Source organism: Eucyclogobius newberryi, unplaced genomic scaffold (genome assembly GCF_026437365.1).
Source record: "Eucyclogobius newberryi isolate DKJ021-1_F unplaced genomic scaffold, fEucNew1.0.hap1 SCAF_6, whole genome shotgun sequence".
Lineage (NCBI taxonomy): Eukaryota > Metazoa > Chordata > Actinopteri > Gobiiformes > Gobiidae > Eucyclogobius > Eucyclogobius newberryi.
Window position 1 is genome coordinate 27,918,626 of NW_027316278.1, and position 22,289 is coordinate 27,940,914.

General features: G+C 42.6%; 1 protein-coding gene across 1 annotated transcript in view; it reads left to right on the forward strand.

Moving 5' to 3' along the window:
• Positions 1-15,094: 15,094 nt before the first annotated feature.
• The window catches only part of dock8 (dedicator of cytokinesis 8), a 93,338-nt gene continuing 86,143 nt past the window's right edge, over positions 15,095-22,289 (forward strand). Inside the window, exon 1 of the mRNA XM_072433122.1 lies at positions 15,095-15,194. Coding sequence (XP_072289223.1) covers positions 15,142-15,194 — 53 coding nt within the window. The 5' untranslated portion in view covers positions 15,095-15,141. The remainder of the gene's footprint in view (positions 15,195-22,289) is intronic.

Consider the following 22,289-nt stretch of genomic DNA (forward strand, 5'->3'; position numbering starts at 1 on the left):
TCTTTGTAATGATGACTCTTAGCGATGTTAATGTTTCATCAAATGTTATGCTCATCTCAGAGCATAACATTTTACAATAGTAGAACACAAAGAAACAAGGTTCAATGGGCTATTTGATATTACAAACCTAATTTTCCTTTTTATTAAAGAATTAAGGACATTTCTTAGTTTAAGTCAATAAATGGGCCTGCAAATATTCACATGAAGAGTTTCCATTTGGTAAAGTTTATAAGCAACATATTGTGCCAGGAGAGCAGTGTGTTGACCTATAAATACTGATATGGGAAAAGTGAAGGAGTTATTGGATTATATGCTGCACAGTCACATGTGCGGCTCTGATCCAGAGCCCACACCAGCAACAACAATCCACCTTAAGAAGATCAATAAAGCAGTTCCACTGCTGTTTGCAATATTATTCTTACCTGTAATAACGCTTTACACGTCTTCATTCCTTCTGTTCTCCCGCATTTGCCTAAAACACCAAGACACCAAATGTAAATCAAACAGAACCACGTGATCCCGGTGCATAATCTCCTCTTAAATGTCTGATCGCAATCTTTTGACGCGTGAGTGGATGACAGAGGTGTCATTTATGTATTCAAGTGACAAAGCCAGCTCCATCTGGCCGCTTTTGCAAAAATGTGCCTCCATCAGCATTTTAAGTTGACAAAAGCCCCAGACTACAGCAGCGTTGTTTTTGTGTCCATATCGACGCGGGATTAATAACCTTCTAACAAGCTGCTCTAAGTATCCACAGTATCCAAAAGTACACAGCCTCACCCTTGGCGGAGTCCTCCTTCTTATCTTGATCAGTCTTCTTTCGTTCTTGTTGCTCCTTTTTTCCTCTCCTCCCTTCTCCTGCTCCTTCCCGGTCACGTGACACACACACACACACGCACGCACACACACATGGGCTGTCCGGTTTGTGCGCTTGTTGTGTTCACGCGGGGAGCTCGGCCGGGCGGAGACGTGACGTTGGTGCGTGCGCGTGAAGCTGCGGAGTGAGCGCTTTGGTTGAGCGGTGACTTAAAACAGACGCACCGTGATCGTCTTCTTTGACCGCTGCCGCAGCACGACTGTCTGCCTGTCTCCAGAGATGCCTCCACGCCCCAAACATGTCAGACACAATCAAGTGAGCAAGTAGAGAAGTTGTGCGTTCTGTCAGAAAGAACAAAACAAGCTGCAAATGTAGTATTTCCCCCCCACACACTTTAGAACACGCCCGAGTACGCACAAGTCATGGATCTGTGTGAAGGAGAGGTTTCGCAGGTCTTTCCTTCCTGCTGCTGTCAGACTTTATAACAAACACTATTTGCCCTGAACATGTGCAATACTGACTTAACCATGTGCAATACCATCATATTCATGTGCAATACTGACTTAACCATGTGCAATACCGTCATATTCATGTGCAATACTGACTTAACCATGTGCAATACCGTCATATTCATGTGAAATTACTGTCGTATTCACATGCAATAATGTCACATTCATGTGCATGTAACTGATGAAAATAGTGTTTACTTTACCACTATTATTAGTATTATCTTGTCTTACGCTAGCTGTTCTTATTTTATTTTATCTTTATTTTCCCCTCCATTCCTTAATAGGAAATGTGTTTTTAAAACTTCCTATAATTATCTGTCCTTTTCCTCTGTATCACCTGCTTTGCAACAATGAAATTTCCCCATGTGTGGACAATAAAGGAATATCTTATCTTATCTATCTCATCGTACTTCCATGGCATAAGTGAAGAACATTTATCCTCCGTCTTTATAGTTTTGGCAAGGGTATTGCTGTGGATCTGGGAAGTTGTGTGTCTGTCAGCTGTATTGAAAAGACTCCAGTGACTCCACATGAGATCAGGCTCCAGGAATTTAATTTGTGTCAATTGGAATGTCCCCACATCTTTTATAAAAATGATATGTAATTGTACCTGAGCAGTTCCAACAACTAACTTTTTACATTTACACAGCACATTGTCTAAAAATGTCACCAAATTGCACGCTGTTCTTTCATTGTGGGTTAGGGTATTTCATTTGCCATTAATCAGATCTTTTAAGCGGCATCAACAACACAAACCAAAATGATAGATGGTTCGATGATTACAATTCCAGGTGATTCAGAAATATTATTATCATTATAGCGTCCAGTCGAATTGAAAAAGCCAGAAGTGATGGTTAAATGTCGTTTAATGGTTCCTTTTCTTTGTCATTCAACCAACGTAAGAGCTAGACAGAATTAAAAAAAAAAAAAAAAAAAAAATTACATTTTGGCCGTAAATCACCATATTTCTAGTTCATTACATTAGTACAATATTTCCCAACATATTCGTCAAATAAACATTTCAAATCTTTCATTAATACAGTCGTTTTAACTACAGACCTTGTTCCCCTGTCGACTGTAGCTAGATCCTTGAGTTTGTTTGTGTTTTGTCCGTGTTTTGTCCCCGGTTTTGTCAGTTTATCGTTGTTCAATTTACTTGAACAAGCGTCCTTTTCTCAGTGTCAAGTAGACTTCACGACCACTTCTGGTTAGACAGGAAGTTACCAAAATAAAAGCAAAACCTTACCATACAACATAAATGTGTCAATTGACATTTACAATCATTATTAGGCCCGAGCGCCACAAGCTGGCGAGAGGCCTATTAATCTCGTAAGGCCGTGCGAAGCACGGCTGCAAAAGTGCGCACGTAGTGCGCACGAAATCTCCCATATTTAAAATTTCTGCCGTTTGCGCAGATAAAGTCCGAATTGCGTCAAATTAGAATCAGTTGTTAAACTCTTTGCCCTAAACCTACTTGAAGTGAAATAAATTCATTTGGCGCCACAGCGCCCCCTACAGATTTTATATGGAGGTTAAATGTTTAGTTTTGCGAAATTATATGAAATTTGACACACAACTCAATTTTAGCATCCCCATCAAAAAAGTCAATGAGACCCATGTCATAATTGTTATGGCGTTGCCGTAACGATGACCGAAACCTTTCATGTTATTCCAATGGGGAAATCGCCAGAACATGTTTACACTTTAGACTTTCACAAACTCCTCCCAGGGCGTCAGCCCTATTAACCTGAAATTTGGTGAGACTCATCTTCAGGACCATCAAAAGTTATCCACATTTTCATTCAAAGAGTCACGGTGTCTGTGCGGCAAAGCTGCACATTTTGCCAAGAATTCAAAATAAAATAGCTTTTTGATGGTAAAACAAAGGGGAGAACATGTGGCCGCGTCACAGATTCAGCAGTAGGCGTAATAAAAGGACAATTGGGGCGCGTTAGCGCCCCCTCCTCTTGCGGCGTGGCGGCGTGGCGGCGGTGTGGCGGCGGCGTGGCGAGGGCCGATCATTGCCGCTTGCGGCTATATTTATTATTATTATTATTATTAAGCCCGAGCGCCACAAGCTGGCGAGAGGCCTGTTAATCTCGTAAGGCCGTGCGAAGCACGGCTGCGAAAGTGCGCACCTAGTGCGCACGAAATCGAACGCGAAGCGCTCGCCCACTTCCAAACACTCACTAACGCACTCCTTCACTCACGCACGCCCCGTGCATACTAATTATTAGTGGGAAAATGGAACATTACCGTTGTAAACGGGCGAAGCCCGTGCTAAAGTGCGCACTAAACGAGCACTTTACATTGAGATGACGACCGCAAAGCGGTCGTCATCCCCATATAAAGCACTCATTTGCGCCAAGTAGTTCACGAATACGTTCCCCGTCTCTTGCATGTTCCGTGCATATAAGCATGTAATGCAAAAATTGAACATTATTACTGTATAGAGGGCCAAAAACACAAAGTGGGCGGAGCCCACTCAAAATTAACGAAAGTACCCGTCAGTGACCAGGGACCCACACCATGAGGTAGGAAAGCGCAAGCACTTTCCGAAAATGTATAGTTTATGATATTTGAAAAATGGGAAACATTGTTTTCGCATCGGAATATTATTAGGCCCGAGCCCCAGCAGGGCGGAGGGCCTATTGCTCCCGCAACGCTGCCGAAGGCAGCGTTGCAACTGTTCGACCAAACATGCGGGCGCAGCCCGCATGTTTGGTACGCCGTCGCCCCTGGCAAGTACAGTGAACTAGCCCATGCCGAAGGCATGGATCATGCATACTTACTCCTGCTATGACAGAAATAGTCAACAATTAGTGAATGGGCGTAGCCCATTCACTAATTGTTGACAACAGCAGCGCGAAGCGCTGCATTCCTCCAAAAACCCTCCTGGCATCGTCCCGTATGCGAGAATCCATGCCGCAGGCATGGGCCATGCTTGTATCTGCTCAAATCAATGGAAGTCTATGGGGAGTGGGCGGGGCATCCCGACGGAATAGGGAGTGACGAGCGCGTAAGCGCTCGTAATGATAATTCCACCCCATGGCGGCATCGGGAAGGCTTAGAGCTTTCAAACGATGTATCATTTGTTGTTATAGTAAAAACGGCTATATTGTTTTTGCTAAAAATATTATTATTATTATTATTAGGCCCGAGCCCCAGCAGGGGGAGGGCCTATTGCTCCCGCAACGCTGCCGAAGGCAGCGTTGCAACTGTCTGACCAAACATGCGGGCGCAGCCCGCATGTTTGGTACCCCGTCGCCCCTGGCAAGTACAGTGAACTAGCCCATGCCGAAGGCATGGATCATGCATACTTACTCCTGCTATGACAGAAATAGTCAACAATTAGTGAATGGGCGTAGCCCATTCACTAATTGTTGACAACAGCAGCGCGAAGCGCTGCATTCCTCCAAAAACCCTCCTGGCATCGTCCCGTATGCGAGAATCCATGCCGCAGGCATGGGCCATGCTTGTATCTGCTCAAATCAATGGAAGTCTATGGGGAGTGGGCGGGGCATCCCGACGGAATAGGGAGTGACGAGCGCGTAAGCGCTCGTAATGATAATTCCACCCCATGGCGGCATCGGGAAGGCTTAGAGCTTTCAAACGATGTATCATTTGTTGTTATAGTAAAAACGGCTATATTGTTTTTGCTAAAAATATTATTATTATTATTATTATTATTATTAGGCCCGAGCCCCAGCAGGGGGAGGGCCTATTGCTCCCGCAACGCTGCCGAAGGCAGCGTTGCAACTGTCTGACCAAACATGCGGGCGCAGCCCGCATGTTTGGTACCCCGTCGCCCCTGGCAAGTACAGTGAACTAGCCCATGCCGAAGGCATGGATCATGCATACTTACTCCTGCTATGACAGAAATAGTCAACAATTAGTGAATGGGCGTAGCCCATTCACTAATTGTTGACAACAGCAGCGCGAAGCGCTGCATTCCTCCAAAAACCCTCCTGGCATCGTCCCGTATGCGAGAATCCATGCCGCAGGCATGGGCCATGCTTGTATCTGCTCAAATCAATGGAAGTCTATGGGGAGTGGGCGGGGCATCCCGACGGAATAGGGAGTGACGAGCGCGTAAGCGCTCGTAATGATAATTCCACCCCATGGCGGCATCGGGAAGGCTTAGAGCTTTCAAACGATGTATCATTTGTTGTTATAGTAAAAACGGCTATATTGTTTTTGCTAAAAATATTATTATTATTATTATTAGGCCCGAGCCCCAGCAGGGGGAGGGCCTATTGCTCCCGCAACGCTGCCGAAGGCAGCGTTGCAACTGTCTGACCAAACATGCGGGCGCAGCCCGCATGTTTGGTACCCCGTCGCCCCTGGCAAGTACAGTGAACTAGCCCATGCCGAAGGCATGGATCATGCATACTTACTCCTGCTATGACAGAAATAGTCAACAATTAGTGAATGGGCGTAGCCCATTCACTAATTGTTGACAACAGCAGCGCGAAGCGCTGCATTCCTCCAAAAACCCTCCTGGCATCGTCCCGTATGCGAGAATCCATGCCGCAGGCATGGGCCATGCTTGTATCTGCTCAAATCAATGGAAGTCTATGGGGAGTGGGCGGGGCATCCCGACGGAATAGGGAGTGACGAGCGCGTAAGCGCTCGTAATGATAATTCCACCCCATGGCGGCATCGGGAAGGCTTAGAGCTTTCAAACGATGTATCATTTGTTGTTATAGTAAAAACGGCTATATTGTTTTTGCTAAAAATATTATTATTATTATTATTATTATTATTAGGCCCGAGCCCCAGCAGGGGGAGGGCCTATTGCTCCCGCAACGCTGCCGAAGGCAGCGTTGCAACTGTCTGACCAAACATGCGGGCGCAGCCCGCATGTTTGGTACCCCGTCGCCCCTGGCAAGTACAGTGAACTAGCCCATGCCGAAGGCATGGATCATGCATACTTACTCCTGCTATGACAGAAATAGTCAACAATTAGTGAATGGGCGTAGCCCATTCACTAATTGTTGACAACAGCAGCGCGAAGCGCTGCATTCCTCCAAAAACCCTCCTGGCATCGTCCCGTATGCGAGAATCCATGCCGCAGGCATGGGCCATGCTTGTATCTGCTCAAATCAATGGAAGTCTATGGGGAGTGGGCGGGGCATCCCGACGGAATAGGGAGTGACGAGCGCGTAAGCGCTCGTAATGATAATTCCACCCCATGGCGGCATCGGGAAGGCTTAGAGCTTTCAAACGATGTATCATTTGTTGTTATAGTAAAAACGGCTATATTGTTTTTGCTAAAAATATTATTATTATTATTATTATTATTATTTTTCTTGTTCTTCTTCAGCGCTTTGATCTCTAATTTGACCCCCTGAACATGCTCAAAAACTCACCAAACTTTGCCCAAAATTCAGAATCGGTGAAAAATTTTATTTTTTCTGGGCCATTTTTTTTTTCGTAAAAAAATGGCGCGACAGCGCCACCGACAAAAGTCAAAATACATTGCGCCTATGGGAGACGCCCCGAGGTCAACTTTGGCGTAAAGCTACGAAATTCGGGACACGCATTCCTCTCGTGAGGATAAACAAAAAAAAACATTGTGGCCACGCCCCCAAACTTACCCTATGGCCGCCATCTTCCTTTGAAAATGAAAACAAGCTGAGTTAGCCATTTTGTTTACGTCAAACTTTGACGAACTCCTCCTAGGGCGTTTTGCCCACCGACTTCAAAATCGGCGTACGTCCTCTGGACAAGTGGGGCATCTAAAGTTATTCAATTTTTTGAGATACCTTTTACGGTCTGTGTGCGGCGCAGCCGCAAAGTTGGACAACTTATTTTGGAATATTGCAGGTCTAAAAATTGCTCCCATTTGATCAAAACCAGTCCGATTAGGACCAAATTTGAATCAGTTGTTAAACTTTCTAGTTTGGACCAGTTTAGGCTGACAAAATTGAAATGGCAGTGATAGCGCCCCCTACAGAGTGACCTTTAAATTAACATTGAAGGTCAAAAATTAGTTTTACCAAAATTGTCTAAACTTTACCCAAAATTCTATTTTGCCGTCCCGATCACAAAAGCCAATCACAAAAATGCCTAAATTTTTACGCCGTAGTCGTAGCGATGACAGAAACCTCCCATGTTATCCCTATGGGAAAACCACAAAATCTCTCAAATTACCACATTTTTATGTTTTACACTTTAACGAAGTCCTCCTAGTGCGTTTTGCCCACCAACCTCAAAATCGGTGTACGTCCTCTAGACAAGTGGTGTATCTAAAGTTATCCAAATTTTAAGGATAACTTTTACGGTCTTTGTGCGACGGAGCCGCAAACGTTTCCCAGAATTCTGACTATTTGGCCTTCAGAGTGGCCTATAAACAATAGAGTTTTTCCAAATGACATGATATTTTGAACAAAATTCTAATTTGCCATCCTGATCATAAAAGTATGAGAGCCAAAGTCATATTTTGTACGGCGTAACCGTAGCGTTGACAGAAACATCCCATGTTATCCTTATGGGAAAATCGTAGAATCGCTCAAATCACCACATTTTTACGCTTCACACTTTAATGAACTCCTCCTAGGGCGATTGTCCGATCAAGTTCATATTTGGAGAATATCATCTACACAAGCGGGGCATCAAAACTTACCCATATTTTGATTCTAAGTGCTACGGTCTCTGTGTGGCGGACCCGCAAATATATGTCAGAAATGGGAAAACAGCGAAATCTCTAAAATCACCACATTTTTACGCTTCACACTTTAACGAACTCCTCCTAGGGCGATTGCCCGATCAAGCTCATATTTGGGGAAAATCATCTACACAAACGGGGCATCAAAAGTTATCCATATTTTGATTTTAAGTGGTACGGTCTCTGTGTGGCGGACCCGCAAATATATGTCAGAAATGGGAAAACAGCGAAATCTCTAAAATCACCACATTTTTACGCTTCACACTTTAACGAACTCCTCCTAGGGCGATTGCCCGATCAAGCTCATATTTGGGGAAAATCATCTACACAAACGGGGCATCAAAAGTTATCCATATTTTGATTTTAAGTGGTACGGTCTCTGTGTGGCGGACCCGCAAATATATGTCAGAAATGGGAAAACAGCGAAATCTCTAAAATCACCACATTTTTACGCTTCACACTTTAACGAACTCCTCCTAGGGCGATTGCCCGATCAAGCTCATATTTGGGGAAAATCATCTACACAAACGGGGCATCAAAAGTTATCCATATTTTGATTTTAAGTGGTACGGTCTCTGTGCCGTGGAGCTGCAAATATACTGTCACAAATGGGAAAAACGCCAAATCCTTGAAATGTTCACATTTACGCTTCACACTTTAACAAACTCCTCCGTGGGCAATAGCTCGATCAAGCTTTACTTTGGGAAAAATCATCTACACAAGCGGGGCATCAAAAGGTATCCATATTTTTATTCCAAGTGCTACGGTCTCTGTGCGGCGGCGCAGCAAATTTGACTGACACTTGTGTTCATTTGCACTGGATTGGCCATGTCCAATGTGTCGCCGTCTGTCAAGTTCTTTTTTAATTCAAGACACAATAAGGGCGCCATCTTTATCAAGTCGAAAGCGCAGAGTCGGAAGGCCGGCGGCCCGCGAGGGCCGTTGGATGCCGCTTGCGGCTTTAATTTTTCTTGTTCTTCTTCAGCGCTTTGATCTCTAATTTGACCCCCTGAACATGCTCAAAAACTCACCAAACTTTGCCCAAAATTCAGAATCGGCGAAAAATTTTATTTTTTCTGGGCCATTTTTTTTTTCGTTAAAAAATGGCGCGACAGCGCCACCGACAAAAGTCAAAATACATTGCGCCTATGGGAGACGCCCCGAGGTCAACTTTGGCGTAAAGCTACGAAATTCGGGACACGCATTCCTCTCGTGAGGATAAACAAAAAAAATCATTGTGGCCACGCCCCCAAACTTACCCTATGGCCGCCATCTTCCTTTGAAAATGAAAACAAGCTGAGTTAGCCATTTTGTTTACGTCAAACTTTGACGAACTCCTCCTAGGGCGTTTTGCCCACCGACTTCAAAATCGGCGTACGTCCTCTGGACAAGTGGGGCATCTAAAGTTATTCAATTTTTTGAGATACCTTTTACGGTCTGTGTGCGGCGCAGCCGCAAAGTTGGACAACTTATTTTGGAATATTGCAGGTCTAAAAATTGCTCCCATTTGATCAAAACCAGTCCGATTAGGACCAAATTTGAATCAGTTGTTAAACTTTCTAGTTTGGACCAGTTTAGGCTGACAAAATTGAAATGGCAGTGATAGCGCCCCCTACAGAGTGACCTTTAAATTAACATTGAAGGTCAAAAATTAGTTTTACCAAAATTGTCTAAACTTTACCCAAAATTCTATTTTGTCGTCCCGATCACAAAAGCCAATCACAAAAATGCCTAATTTTTTACGGCGTTGTCGTAGCGATGACAGAAACCTCCCATGTTATCCCTATGGGAAAACCACCAAATCTCTCAAATTACCACATTTTTATGTTTTACACTTTAACGAAGTCCTCCTAGTGCGTTTTGCCCACCAACCTCAAAATCGGTGTACGTCCTCTAGACAAGTGGTGCATCTAAAGTTATCCAAATTTTAAGGATAACTTTTACGGTCTCTGTGCGACGGAGCCGCAAACGTTTCCCAGAATTCTGACTATTTGGCCTTCAGAGTGGCCTATAAACAATAGAGTTTTTCCAAATGACATGATATTTTGCACAAAATTCTAATTTGCCATCCTGATCATACAAGTATGAGAGCCAAAGTCATATTTTGTACGGCGTAACCGTAGCGATGACAGAAACATCCCATGTTATCCTTATGGGAAAATCGCAGAATCGCTCAAATCACCACATTTTTACGCTTCACACTTTAATGAACTCCTCCTAGGGCGATTGTCCGATCAAGTTCATATTTGGAGAATATCATCTACACAAGCGGGGCATCAAAACGTATCCATATTTTGATTTCAAGTGCTACGGTCTCTGTGCCGTGGAGCTGCAAATATGTCAGAAATAGGAAAACAGCGAAATCTCTAAAATGACCACATTTTTACGCTTCACACTTCAACGAACTCCTCCTAGGGCGATTGCCTGATCAAGCTCATATTTGGGGAAAATCATCTACACAAACAGGGCATCAAAAGTTATCCATATTTTGATTTTAAGTGGTACGGTCTCTGTGCCGTGGAGCTGCAAATATACTGTCACAAATGGGAAAAACGCCAAATCCTTGAAATGTTCACATTTACGCTTCAACTTTAACAAACTCCTCCGTGGGCAATAGCTCGATCAACCTTTACTTTGGGAAATATCATCTACACAAGCGCGGCATCAAAAGTTATCCATATTTTTATTCCAAGTGCTACGGTCTCTGTGCGGCGGCGCAGCAAATTTGACTGACACTTGTGTTCATTTGCACTGGATTGGCCATGTCCAATGTGTCGCCGTCTGTCAAGTTCTTTTTTAATTCAAGACACAATAAGGGCGCCATCTTTATCAAGTCGAAAGCGCAGAGTCGGAAGGCCGGCGGCCCGCGAGGGCCGTTGGATGCCGCTTGCGGCTTTAATTCTTTTTTCTTCTTCTTCTTCTCGGGACCAACCCCCCTATTTTTCACCCAGTGAACATTGACGAAAAGTCACAAAAATGTTCACACCTCTAAAAATCGTGCCTCTCTACATTCTGGCTATTTCCCTTTTCTAAAATAAAAAAAATTGGCGCGTCAGCGCCCCCAAATGTACCAAAAATGCATTGAGAGATGGGAAATGACCCAAAAAAAATCTGATCGTAGAATCATGAAATTTGGCGCCGAGGTAGATGGTGACAAGAGAAGTAAAAAATATTAGTACGGCAACGCCGTCCGCCCAACCAAATGTCGGCCATATTGCTTCAAAAATGGCTAAACATGACTTCGGAGTTTTTCCAAACGTCGTACTTTTACGAACTCCTCCCAGGGCGTTGGCCCTAAAAAGCTGAAATTTGGTGAAAATGCTACTGAGGAGTGGGACATCAAAAGTTATCCAAATTACATTGATACCTCTCATGGTCTCTGTGCGGCGAAGCCGCAAACTGTAGCTAGAATTTCAGAAATCTCCCATATTTAAAATTTCTGCCGTTTGCGCAGATAAAGTCCGAATTGCGTCAAATTAGAATCAGTTGTTAAACTCTTTGCCCTAAACCTACTTGAAGTGAAATAAATTCATTTGGCGCCACAGCGCCCCCTACAGATTTTATATGGAGGTTAAATGTTTAGTTTTGCGAAATTATATGAAATTTTACACACAACTCAATTTTAGCATTCCCATCAAAAAAGTCAATGAGACCCATGTCATAATTGTTATGGCGTTGCCGTAACGATGACCGAAACCTTTCATGTTATTCCAATGGGGAAATCGCCAGAACATGTTTACACTTTAGACTTTCACAAACTCCTCCCAGGGCGTCAGCCCTATTAACCTGAAATTTGGTGAGACTCATCTTCAGGCGTGGACCATCAAAAGTTATCCACATTTTCATTCAAAGAGTCACGGTGTCTGTGCGGCAAAGCCGCACATTTTGCCAAGAATTCAAAATAAAATAGCTTTTTGATGGTAAAACAAAGGGGAGAAGATGTGACAGCGTCACAGATTCAGCAGTAGGCGTAATAAAAGGACAATTGGGGCGCGTTAGCGCCCCCTCCTCTTGCGGCGTGGCGGCGGTGTGGCGGCGGCGTGGCGAGGGCCGATCATTGCCGCTTGCGGCTATATTTCTTCTTCTTCTTCTTCTTCTTCTTCTTCTTCTTCTTCTTCTTCTTCTTCTTCTTCTTCTTCTTCTTCTTCTTCTTCTTCTTCTTCTTCTTCTCGGGACCAACCCCCCTATTTTTCACCCAGTGAACATTGACGAAAAGTCACAAAAATGTTCACACCTCTAAAAATCGTGCCTCTCTACATTCTGGCTATTTCCCTTTTCTAAAATTAAAAAATTGGCGCGTCAGCGCCCCCAAATGTACCAAAAATGCATTGAGAGATGGGAAATGACCCAAAAAAAATCTGATCGTAGAATCATGAAATTTGGCGCAGAGGTAGATGGTGACAAGAGAAGTAAAAAATATTATTACGGCAACGCCGTCCGTCCAACCAAATGTCGGCCATATTGCTTCAAAAATGGCTAAACATGACTTCGGAGTTTTTCCAAACGTCGTACTTTTACGAACTCCTCCCAGGGCGTTGGCCCTAAAAAGCTGAAATTTGGTGAAAATGCTACTGAGGAGTGGGACATCAAAAGTTATCCAAATTACATTGATACCTGTCACGGTCTCTGTGCGGCAAAGCCGCAAACTGTAGCAAGAATTTCAGAAATCTCCCAAATTTAACATTTCTGCCGTTTGCGCAGATAAAGTCCGAATTGCGTCAAATTAGAATCAGTTGTTAAACTCTTTGCCCTAAACCTACTTGAAGTGAAATAAATTAATTTGGAGCCACAGCGCCCCCTACAGATTTTATATGGAGGTTAAATATTTAGTTTTGCGAAATTATATGAAATTTGACACACAACTCAATTTTAGCATCCCCATCAAAAAAGTCAATGAGACCCATGTCATAATTGTTATGGCTTTGCCGTAACGATGACCGAAACCTTCCATGTTATTCCAATGGGGAAATCGCCAGAACATGTTTACACTTTAGACTTTCACGAACTCCTCTTAGGGCGTTAGACATATTAACCTGAAATTTGGTGAGACTCATCTTCAGGGGTGGACCATCAAAAGTTATCCACATTTTTATTCTAAGAGTCACGGTGTCTGTGCGGCAAAGCCGCACATTTTGCCAAGAATTCAAAATAAAATTGCTTTTTGATGGTAAAACAAAGGGGAGAACATGTGGCCGCGTCACAGATTCAGCAGTAGATGTAATAAAAGGACAATTGGGGCGCGTTAGCGCCCCCTCCTATTGCGGCGTGGCGGCGGCGTAGCGAGGGCCGATCATTGCCGCTTGCGGCTATATTTATTATTATTATTATTATTATTATTATTACAACAACTACTACACTAATGTCTCTGTTAGGAAAAGTGGCACGAGATACACTAAATGTGACTAGGAAGGAATATCCCCTCGAACCACACTCATATGTACAATATTTAAATATATTGCATTTTTTAAAATTGACTATAAAATTATGGTTTCATAATTAGATGTCTTTAAATGTGACCATATCTTATATTTTTCCACAGTGGACTGTCCAGTCTAGCAGGCTGAGGTGTGTACAGCGCTGAGCTTCTGTCCACTCTATTGCATGTATTTACAATCATACTCACTTGACACTACTCAAAAACTAGTGCCCTTGGAAGAAATAGTGCATTTTTGCTGTAAATGTGTTTCTCTCTTTTTCCCTACAGTGACATGGTCAAACTGAAGTGTCCTCGGCCCTGAGCCCTGCACTTTGAGATGTTGGATGGTTTGGCAGTTCTTAAACTGGAGGGAAGTGTGAGTAAGTGAAGGTTATAACGTTTATATTAATATACTGTGTTGAAAATAAAATGCACCGACTGCTTTAATAGATTTATAACTTACAGAGATAAAACAGTTTTTTTATGCAATTATGCAGTTGTATTATTATTATTATGTGTATTTTCATTCTATTGGTAAATTAACATTTGATTTTAAACACAATTGGGTTGAATATTTAAACAGAAAACCTGGCTTATACCAGCAATCACTTTAACCATCTTCTAAATATATATTTATTTAAAAGATGTTAGTTGTATAAGCCAGGTTTTCGACCTGTTTTTAAAAATATATTCAACACAAAATTTGGTTCAAAATAACCCAACAAGTTGGGTAATTTTATCCCAATTCTGAGTAGAAAATATAACCCAAGTTAATTTTTAAGTGTGTAGGACTGCATAAAAGTCCTGTTTTTTCAAACCAAAATATTCCTTAAACATATTAAAGCTTTTCCTGTGATTTTCCTTTGTTAAAACTTGTAGGCCTTTTGTAACCCTGACCTTGAATCTCAGGTCAGTACTAGAGAAAGGTTTGCCCCACAGTTTCATCTTTCCTCTGTTAACCCTAACTCTATAGATACATATTTTTATGCATGCTCCATAGTGACTTTGTAAGTGCTGCTTCCAAGGTGTTGCATTTAATAAATTGTTGTGACAAATTTTGCTGAATGTTTTGTTTCACTTTTGTAGCGCGTGCTTGTGGAATCTGACCGCTAGATGGCAGCAAAGATGATCTTTGCAGTCTTGGCTCAATACAAAGTACTTACTTTGCCCATGGAACTATTCAAATGAAGACTTTTGTCCTTTACTGACTTCGATGACACACTATAAAATAAATTTATAAACACATTTATTTGAAGCATTAACCAGTTTATCTTGTGGAAGTTTATAGTAAATTTGTTATTAAATAAATGGTGGCATATTATTGAAATTATAGCCTAGAATGGATAGATTAACGGGCCTATGTCTATCCCATGGCTGTAGATAATATAATAGATCCATGGCTGTCGTGTGCTCAAGGTGCACTTTCTGGCAGCGAGGGAGCGCACGCGGCGCATCCTCCTCCTCTCCCATGGTCTTTCCGGCTCGTGCCGGGGCTGTCCTGTCTGAAGCGCGCGGCTCTCCCTCGGGGATGGCTCAAATCAAATGCGGAAGTCTATACCCAGGAAACCCTCTGCCGCCGCCGCCGTCACTCGCCGCATGAGTGTTGACATGACAGCAGCCCGAGCGACCGTGACACACACGCACAGCGAGGCGGGGAGAGCGTAGGACTTTAGGAGGAGCACGCGCGGGGTCCCGGGAGCCGCCGGAGTGGACTTTTAACGCACGCGCTATGTCTTCACTCGGCTCAGCGGACAGACGAGCGTTTGCTCTCAAAATCAACAGGTAACGGCTCGGCTCAAACGCTGCTCTCTTTCAGCAGCAGCAGCGTGAAACTGCGCGTGGTCGTGAAGTTGGGAGGCTTGTCCCGACGGCGTGTTTGCGGAGCGGAGCAGGCACGCACATGTGAATGTTAATGCTGCAGGATAGTTTACTTTCTGTCCCATTTAGGAATAGCCCGAGGTACTGAACACTCTGGCAAACTTCAAAGTCAAGTCTCTCTTAACTGCATTATGGTTTTAATTCATCCCGTGTACTCCCTCTTCTCAGCTCTCTGTAATGTAATATACTTCATTGTTTCTCAAGTGTCCTTTCCTTCTCTTGTGAGCATACATAATCTGCCTGTAACACTAGCATTTCCTGTGTTGGTCTGAATGCCTCATAGTTTGGGTGTTGGATAGCTTAAATGAGTGGTCATAGTTCCTGTGACACAAGCCAGGTGTGGACTGTGGAGGAAGTATGCACATGGAAGCCCATTGTCAGCTCTACTTAGGCAAACAAATATGACAATGCTATATATACTGTGGTGAATAAGAGTGCTGGAGATGGCTGATCCATGTCAAGAGAGTCAAGAGCGTTCAAATGACCTAAAAGAACTGAGGTTTATGGGATGCTTACAGTTCCCTGTAGGCCCCACTGAGTGACAGTTGGTAAAATAATAGTATTTAATATGCTATTACTTGGTTTTGGATGGTGATGACTTAAATCTGACTTTCACTGGGAGACTTGGGACTTGACTCGTTCTTGACTCGGACTCGGACAATGAGAACATGAGCGTGACTCAAACTCGACTACAATCCTGGTGACAACTGCACCTACAGCCATCACTGACATCGGCACAAGATGGGTGTGTTGGTGTCTTGCCCAAGGACACGATGACGGCATACATTGGCTGTAGCTGACTGAATTGAAGTGCTGACTATTGGCTTAGTGTGGAAACGTTTTTCTAACCACGCTGAGCCACTGCTGTCTCGACGCTCAAGTGAAATAAGGACTGATTATTTTTCACAACATTACCACGAGTGCATGTGTCTGCAGTAGCACACCACAAAAGATCTGTTAAATGGCCTCTCAGACGTCACACTCTAATGGAGATGTTGCACAAAGCCGGGCTCAGCTGCTGACTGAGGGAGGCAGTGATTTTAGGTCACAGTCTGACTCTTGAGATGAGGCAGCAGAAACGGTACTGTACAGTGTGTGGTGGCCTGGCCTGATGCTGCTCAGACATGTACCAGAATGTTAAGTCATTTTACTCATAATGAGGCAATTCTGGATTTGAGTTCAGCTGTGAAATAGTTGTAGAATTAGTTGTTGACCAATTTGTTAAGTAATTTACTTAAGCCTGAAGCTATTTTCCACAGTTCCACAGTTGCTCTTGGGCGGACTTATGGAACAACGCTGCCAATCTGTGCGACCAGCCCTGATCACCACAACATTCAATTCAATTTATTTTTGTAGTTTGTAGTTGCCTCAAAGAGCATGACGCACCACATTCATACAGAGGCAACGAGGTGCCTTGCCCAAGGCTTCAACAGCAGGATGTACTGGTCACACGCTCTAACCACAAAGCAAAGTTCTGCTGCTGTTTCCTCAAATATTAATACTTTCCCCCTGTTTTATTATATTCAGGCATCAAAACATTTTTCAGGAATTAAACGTTTAGACACAGTTGGGGAAGTTTGGTGGAAAACATTTGCTGTGGCGTTCTCACATGCTTAGTTCCTAAATATCCATATATGTCCTGTTCTTCTTTTTATTCAGAGTGAAGGAAACATGTGGAGGGTGGACCTGTTGTCTCTGTGGTTTCACTTCTGCATTTGGCTGCGGAAGTTTGAGTTAAGTCAATGTGTCTTAGACTCATTAGACTGTGTTAAGCTGGATGGAGCTTGAACTAAGACTGCATCCACACTTGGTTTGGTCCCGGTTTGGTCCCGTGTTGGCCTGGTTTGGTCCCGGTTTGGTCCCGTGTTGGCCTGGTTTGGTCCCGGTTTGGTCCCGTGTTGGCCTGGTTTGGTCCTGGTTTGGTCCTAATGTTGACTTGGTGTTCGGTTGCGTTCTGCTGTACTCAAGTTAAGAAATAGTGTCACAATACTAAACTTTCAAACTCACTTTGATACTTGATACAGATTTTGATATCGCAATGATAATATACATTTACTATTTTCTTGTACAATAGAATAGAATATTCTACTCACAGATAAGTTTTTGTTTCTTTAACTTTTTAATTGATTATATACTAAATTTTCAAATTTTTTTCTAGCTCCAAAACAACAATCGAAATACTATACATTTTCTGATAACCTATGTCTCAAGCTCTATATAGACAATATAATTCTAATTGTGTACAGTATATATACCACCCATGTTGGGGTCAATACAAGTGTATATTCCTGTGTCTGCGTGAGCATATGTGAGCAGGTGTGGGGACAGCTGTGGATGCACGGGCCTCACTCGTGGTGGATTGGGTGTCATGTGATTTCCTCTGGGCTCAGGCCAATGACATCTGCTCAGCCTCCAGGCGGGTGCTGGTGGGCCTCTGGGAGATGGGATATTGGGTGTCAAGAGGAGGAGAGGTAGAGTTGGACTATTAAGTCATCTTAGTCGCAAATAAGCAGTGCAAATTAGGCATTATTTATGCTCTGTTAAATGCTTGGTAAATGATAAACTCTCTTTTCTGCAAGGGGAAAACATTAATCAGAGACTGTTATGTCAATAATAATGATGTCTGTTCTCAACACTTAAACAGTGTATATAATTAGAGGTGCACTATGTAACATCCCTGGTGGAGGGCTCACCACCTTCTTATCTCCATGGATGTTATTGCTTTGGCATTAAACTTGTCTATCTCCATGGAGACAAGCAGGTGGCACTGACACCATCAGGCCAAGTTACAGGTGCTTTCCTGTGACACTGGCCTTATTGTATTTACACGCACACCTCCAAGTCTGATTATCATCCAATTTAGACTTTAAGTTTGACACGCAAACCTCAAAATCGGATGAGGAGTCATGATCTGGAAGAAATACGATTACTCAAATAAAATGTTGCAGTTTACATATAATTTTAATAATCTTAATAATACTTATAATACCAAACATTTGACAATCAGATTTTGAGTCGGCATGTCACCGCAGCCACTGACTGTAATCAAAAATAAGCTGGTGGAATCCAGAACTGCAGATTTCAATCGGAAGCTAACAGGCAGATAAAATATTATTTAAAATGCACAAAATAATGATCAACGGGATTATAACTACTGTATATATCAGACAACGGCATATTGTGTCATCTTTAACAATGTGTTTCACTGCCTCTTCTCTTCTGCTGTCAAGACACTGTTTGAAAAAGGGAAAGAAATTGGTCGCTGATTATGCTTTGTTTTGTCACTTGTAATTACTATGTACTCGGCATTCATTTACTGCATCCATTGTACTTGTACATTTAATCATCTCAGCCACCCGCCTAAAACATCTTTTCACTTATCCAAAATGTCTTGTAGTCACGTCTTTCCAAATAACCTCTGCGTTTGCATGCCTCCCCTGACAGGAAGCAGAGCTGTGATGGCACTGATAGCACTAAGACCCATTTAAGTCTGGAGACGTGTGATAGGACGAGACACAGAGGGGGCATCCCTGTGGTCATTCCTGTACTGACCGCTATCTTCCTCTGCTTTTCCTGGTCATGGAATGATAAAGCTCTTGCAGGGAATTGTTTTTTAGCAGCCTTTGCATCCTCATACTGCTCAAGTGTTTGTAATTGTAAAAAAGAACCGTGGTCGACTACAAACATGCCCTGTGCATTGATAGATCGACTAAAAGAGGCCGCGGCACTGGCACGAGCGCTCAAAATGATCTGGCGCAACAAGTATGTATGTATGAGTAAACCTTATTTGAAAATGGAAATGAAACTGTCAAGTCACTCGCAATATGCTATAATTCCAATAAAAAGTTGACAAAGACACCATCCACGGATTAATCGACATAACGACTAAAGGACGACAACCTCACTAATTGAAAGTAATACAATATTTGTAGAAAAGATCCATGATAAGAGAACTAATAATAAAATTAAAGCTCTCTAAATTTAAGGCGACCACCCGCGCGACCGTGTTTTGATCGCGATTGCCCCGACACAGCATTCTCTTAGACTTTATTCGCTTAGACTTTATTCTCTTAGACTTTATTCTTTATTCTTTATTCTTCTTTCTTTATTCTTTATTCTTTAGACTTTATTCTTCTTTATTCTTTCTTCTTCTTCTTTCTTCTTCTTTCTTCTTTCTTCTTTATTCTTTATTCTTTAGACTTTATTCTTTAGACCTCCTCCCTGTACCTCTGTCACCTAGCAACAGAGACCCACCGCTAATCCTGATGCTAACGCTAAGACCACGGCACGAGAGGAAATGTTCCATCAAAATAAGAGGAAGAGGAAGTTAAGGCATTAATTGCGCCTCTGCTGGCCCCTTTTTTTCATGGCGTCTCGAGGAGAATATAACCCATGAGTTTCAAACAAATCAGACAATGGTGAGTTTTTCACACAATGGGTAGGGGGCGCTATACAGTAAATTTGTTACATGGGTATTAATTATTTCCAATCAGAAAAAACGGGAAATCAAGCCTTTTTTGAGGGCGTGTTACGCAGAGACCGTAAAGAATATAATTTAAAAATATATATTTATTAAATTCTTTAGATGCAAAAAGTGTTGTTTTGAGCTCAATCGGACAAAAAAACCTAGGACAAGTATGATTATGAAAAAAAAAAAAGTTAAATGTGGCGGCGCCACTTTGATTCGACATGGCTGACTTCCTGTTTATCATAGAGCGATGCTGCCAGGTGTGTTTTACTCGTAAAGGTAGCTCTATCACTGTCCCAAGTTTCATGTGCCTAAGCCAAAGATTAAGAGTTTCATGTTTTTTCGTTTTTTGAACTAGTCGTCACTGTTTACACACATTTTATTTGAGTTCGGGCCGAGCCGATTGCGTCTATGTCCCCATGTGTGACATTCATCAATGTTCAGGGGGTCAAAAATACCCAAGTTGTGGCAAAATGATCCTGAAAGAATAATAATAATAAGAAGAAGAAACCTGGCAAGAACCAAGACTCGAGCGTTCCATTCCGTTGGAACTACATGGCTCGAGCCAATAAGAGTAGCGGTGTGCCAAAGTATTGAAATTTGGAATTGTTATTGCGAGCTGCTGCTGAGTCTGCTGCTGAGTCCCTAACCCTAACCCGACTCGAGGGGGACATGATGGCCAAATGTACTGTATCTAGTATGTAAACTATTTCTCACACACTACTTTACCAGCTTAATTTACGTTTTGACCTATACAACTGGTTTGGACCAAAGGAGTGTCAAAAAGGCCACGGAGGGAAAACCCTCAGAAGAAACACAGTCAACACAATATAGTATTTTATCCATCCAAAATTCACACATGTTTTACTTAAAAAAATAAAACCAAAATTCCAGCCAGAGCAGCAATAATATCTCCATGTGGACAACCAAGTGCCAGAATGATGCTGCCAACAGAAACACTTGAGAGTAGATTCTTTCAAGTAGGCTAAAACTGTAGTCTATATTTTGTGACTGAAAAAGTGAAACATTTGCTATTATTTCAATTGCCTTAATATTCTTTAACATTTGTAGTCCGTCTTGTTGAGCAAAACGCCTAGTACGCCACGTCATATGCTGTGAATGGCGCTGCAATTACAGCGTCTCCATTGGGACTGTTAATTAGCCTGTGCAACAATGCGGTTTGTCCAGTCGGCTTGCGGGAACGCTCGGGCAATGGCTGCACAAACGCTTGACATGAACACACCATACGCACACACGGCAAGTGCAGGCCTGCCGTGACTGCCTGACGTCACAAAGGAGCTTACGAGTTATAGGGAAGGGCTTTCTTTTAAACGCCAACAAAACAGAATTGAAAGAAATATGGCTTAATGATTTATGGCAGTGCAATCATTACTGAAACTGCCATTAGCGGGCATATACAAAGCCCATTAGTGTGTTTTTTGTGGTAGTATCTGGCAACCCAAAGTGAGGAACTCAGAATAGTGGCTTGTGAACCAAAAATCTTTTATTTCAGAATCTGAGTATGACGTAGATAAATAGTCCAAGGTAATCTCAGAAAGGTGTTGTAACTTGTAAAGTGTTATAACAATGGCTTTGTTTTTTGTATTTGTGGATGTCTATTTGATTTGAACTCGCTTACTTCGAATGTTATTTGCCTCATGTGAAAGTTGATTCCCGATAGTGCAACAAATATTTACATAACCAGTTTATTCAAATACTGATGACCTGTGGATCCAGATGCTCCTCAACTGCCTGGAGAAATGGTCTCTACTAGTGATGCACCGATTGCAAAATTCTTGGCCGATACCGATTTCCGTTTTTTAAGGAGTTCTGACCTGCCAAACCGTTTTTTCCGATACCGATTTTCTATCTAGCCGCTAATTTCCCCACAAACTACCCAGTATTTTATATATGAAAAAGGTGCATGTATACAGGACACACGTTTTATAATATAAAATGTAATTTATTTTGTCGAAAAATAAATAACTATATATATGTATGTATGTATGTATATATATATCTAATGAAATTTCCCCATGTGGGACAATAAAGGAATATCTTATCTTATCTTATCTTATATATTTGTGTGATACACACACACAGAACAAAAAGCAGCGTCATCTCTGATTGGCTGCTGCGCCGCCTCGCCGCAGAAAAGTTGAACAAATCTGAACTTTTCTGCGGCGAACAATTTTAACGCCTTGAAGCTTATATGCCTGTCAAAGCGTCTAGAGCGGTAAACGCCAAAACGTAACCTGCGCGCCGTGCTCCATGCCAAAAAAGCAGGAATCGCGCCGCGGAAAACGCAGGAGGTGTTCGCGCCTTTACATAGACTGAATGTAAACTGGACGCTTTGGCTGCCGCGCTCTGAAAGAGTCTTGCTAGTTTTTAGCTGTTTTGCTCTGGGCGCGTTGAGCTGCTACGCACCGCGCATGTGGGTCAGTTTGATCGGCCGAAAACCGTAAATTACGACAGTGACCGGCCGGTCACCAATTGGGGCCGATTGGACATAAAACCGGCTTTTTTAATCG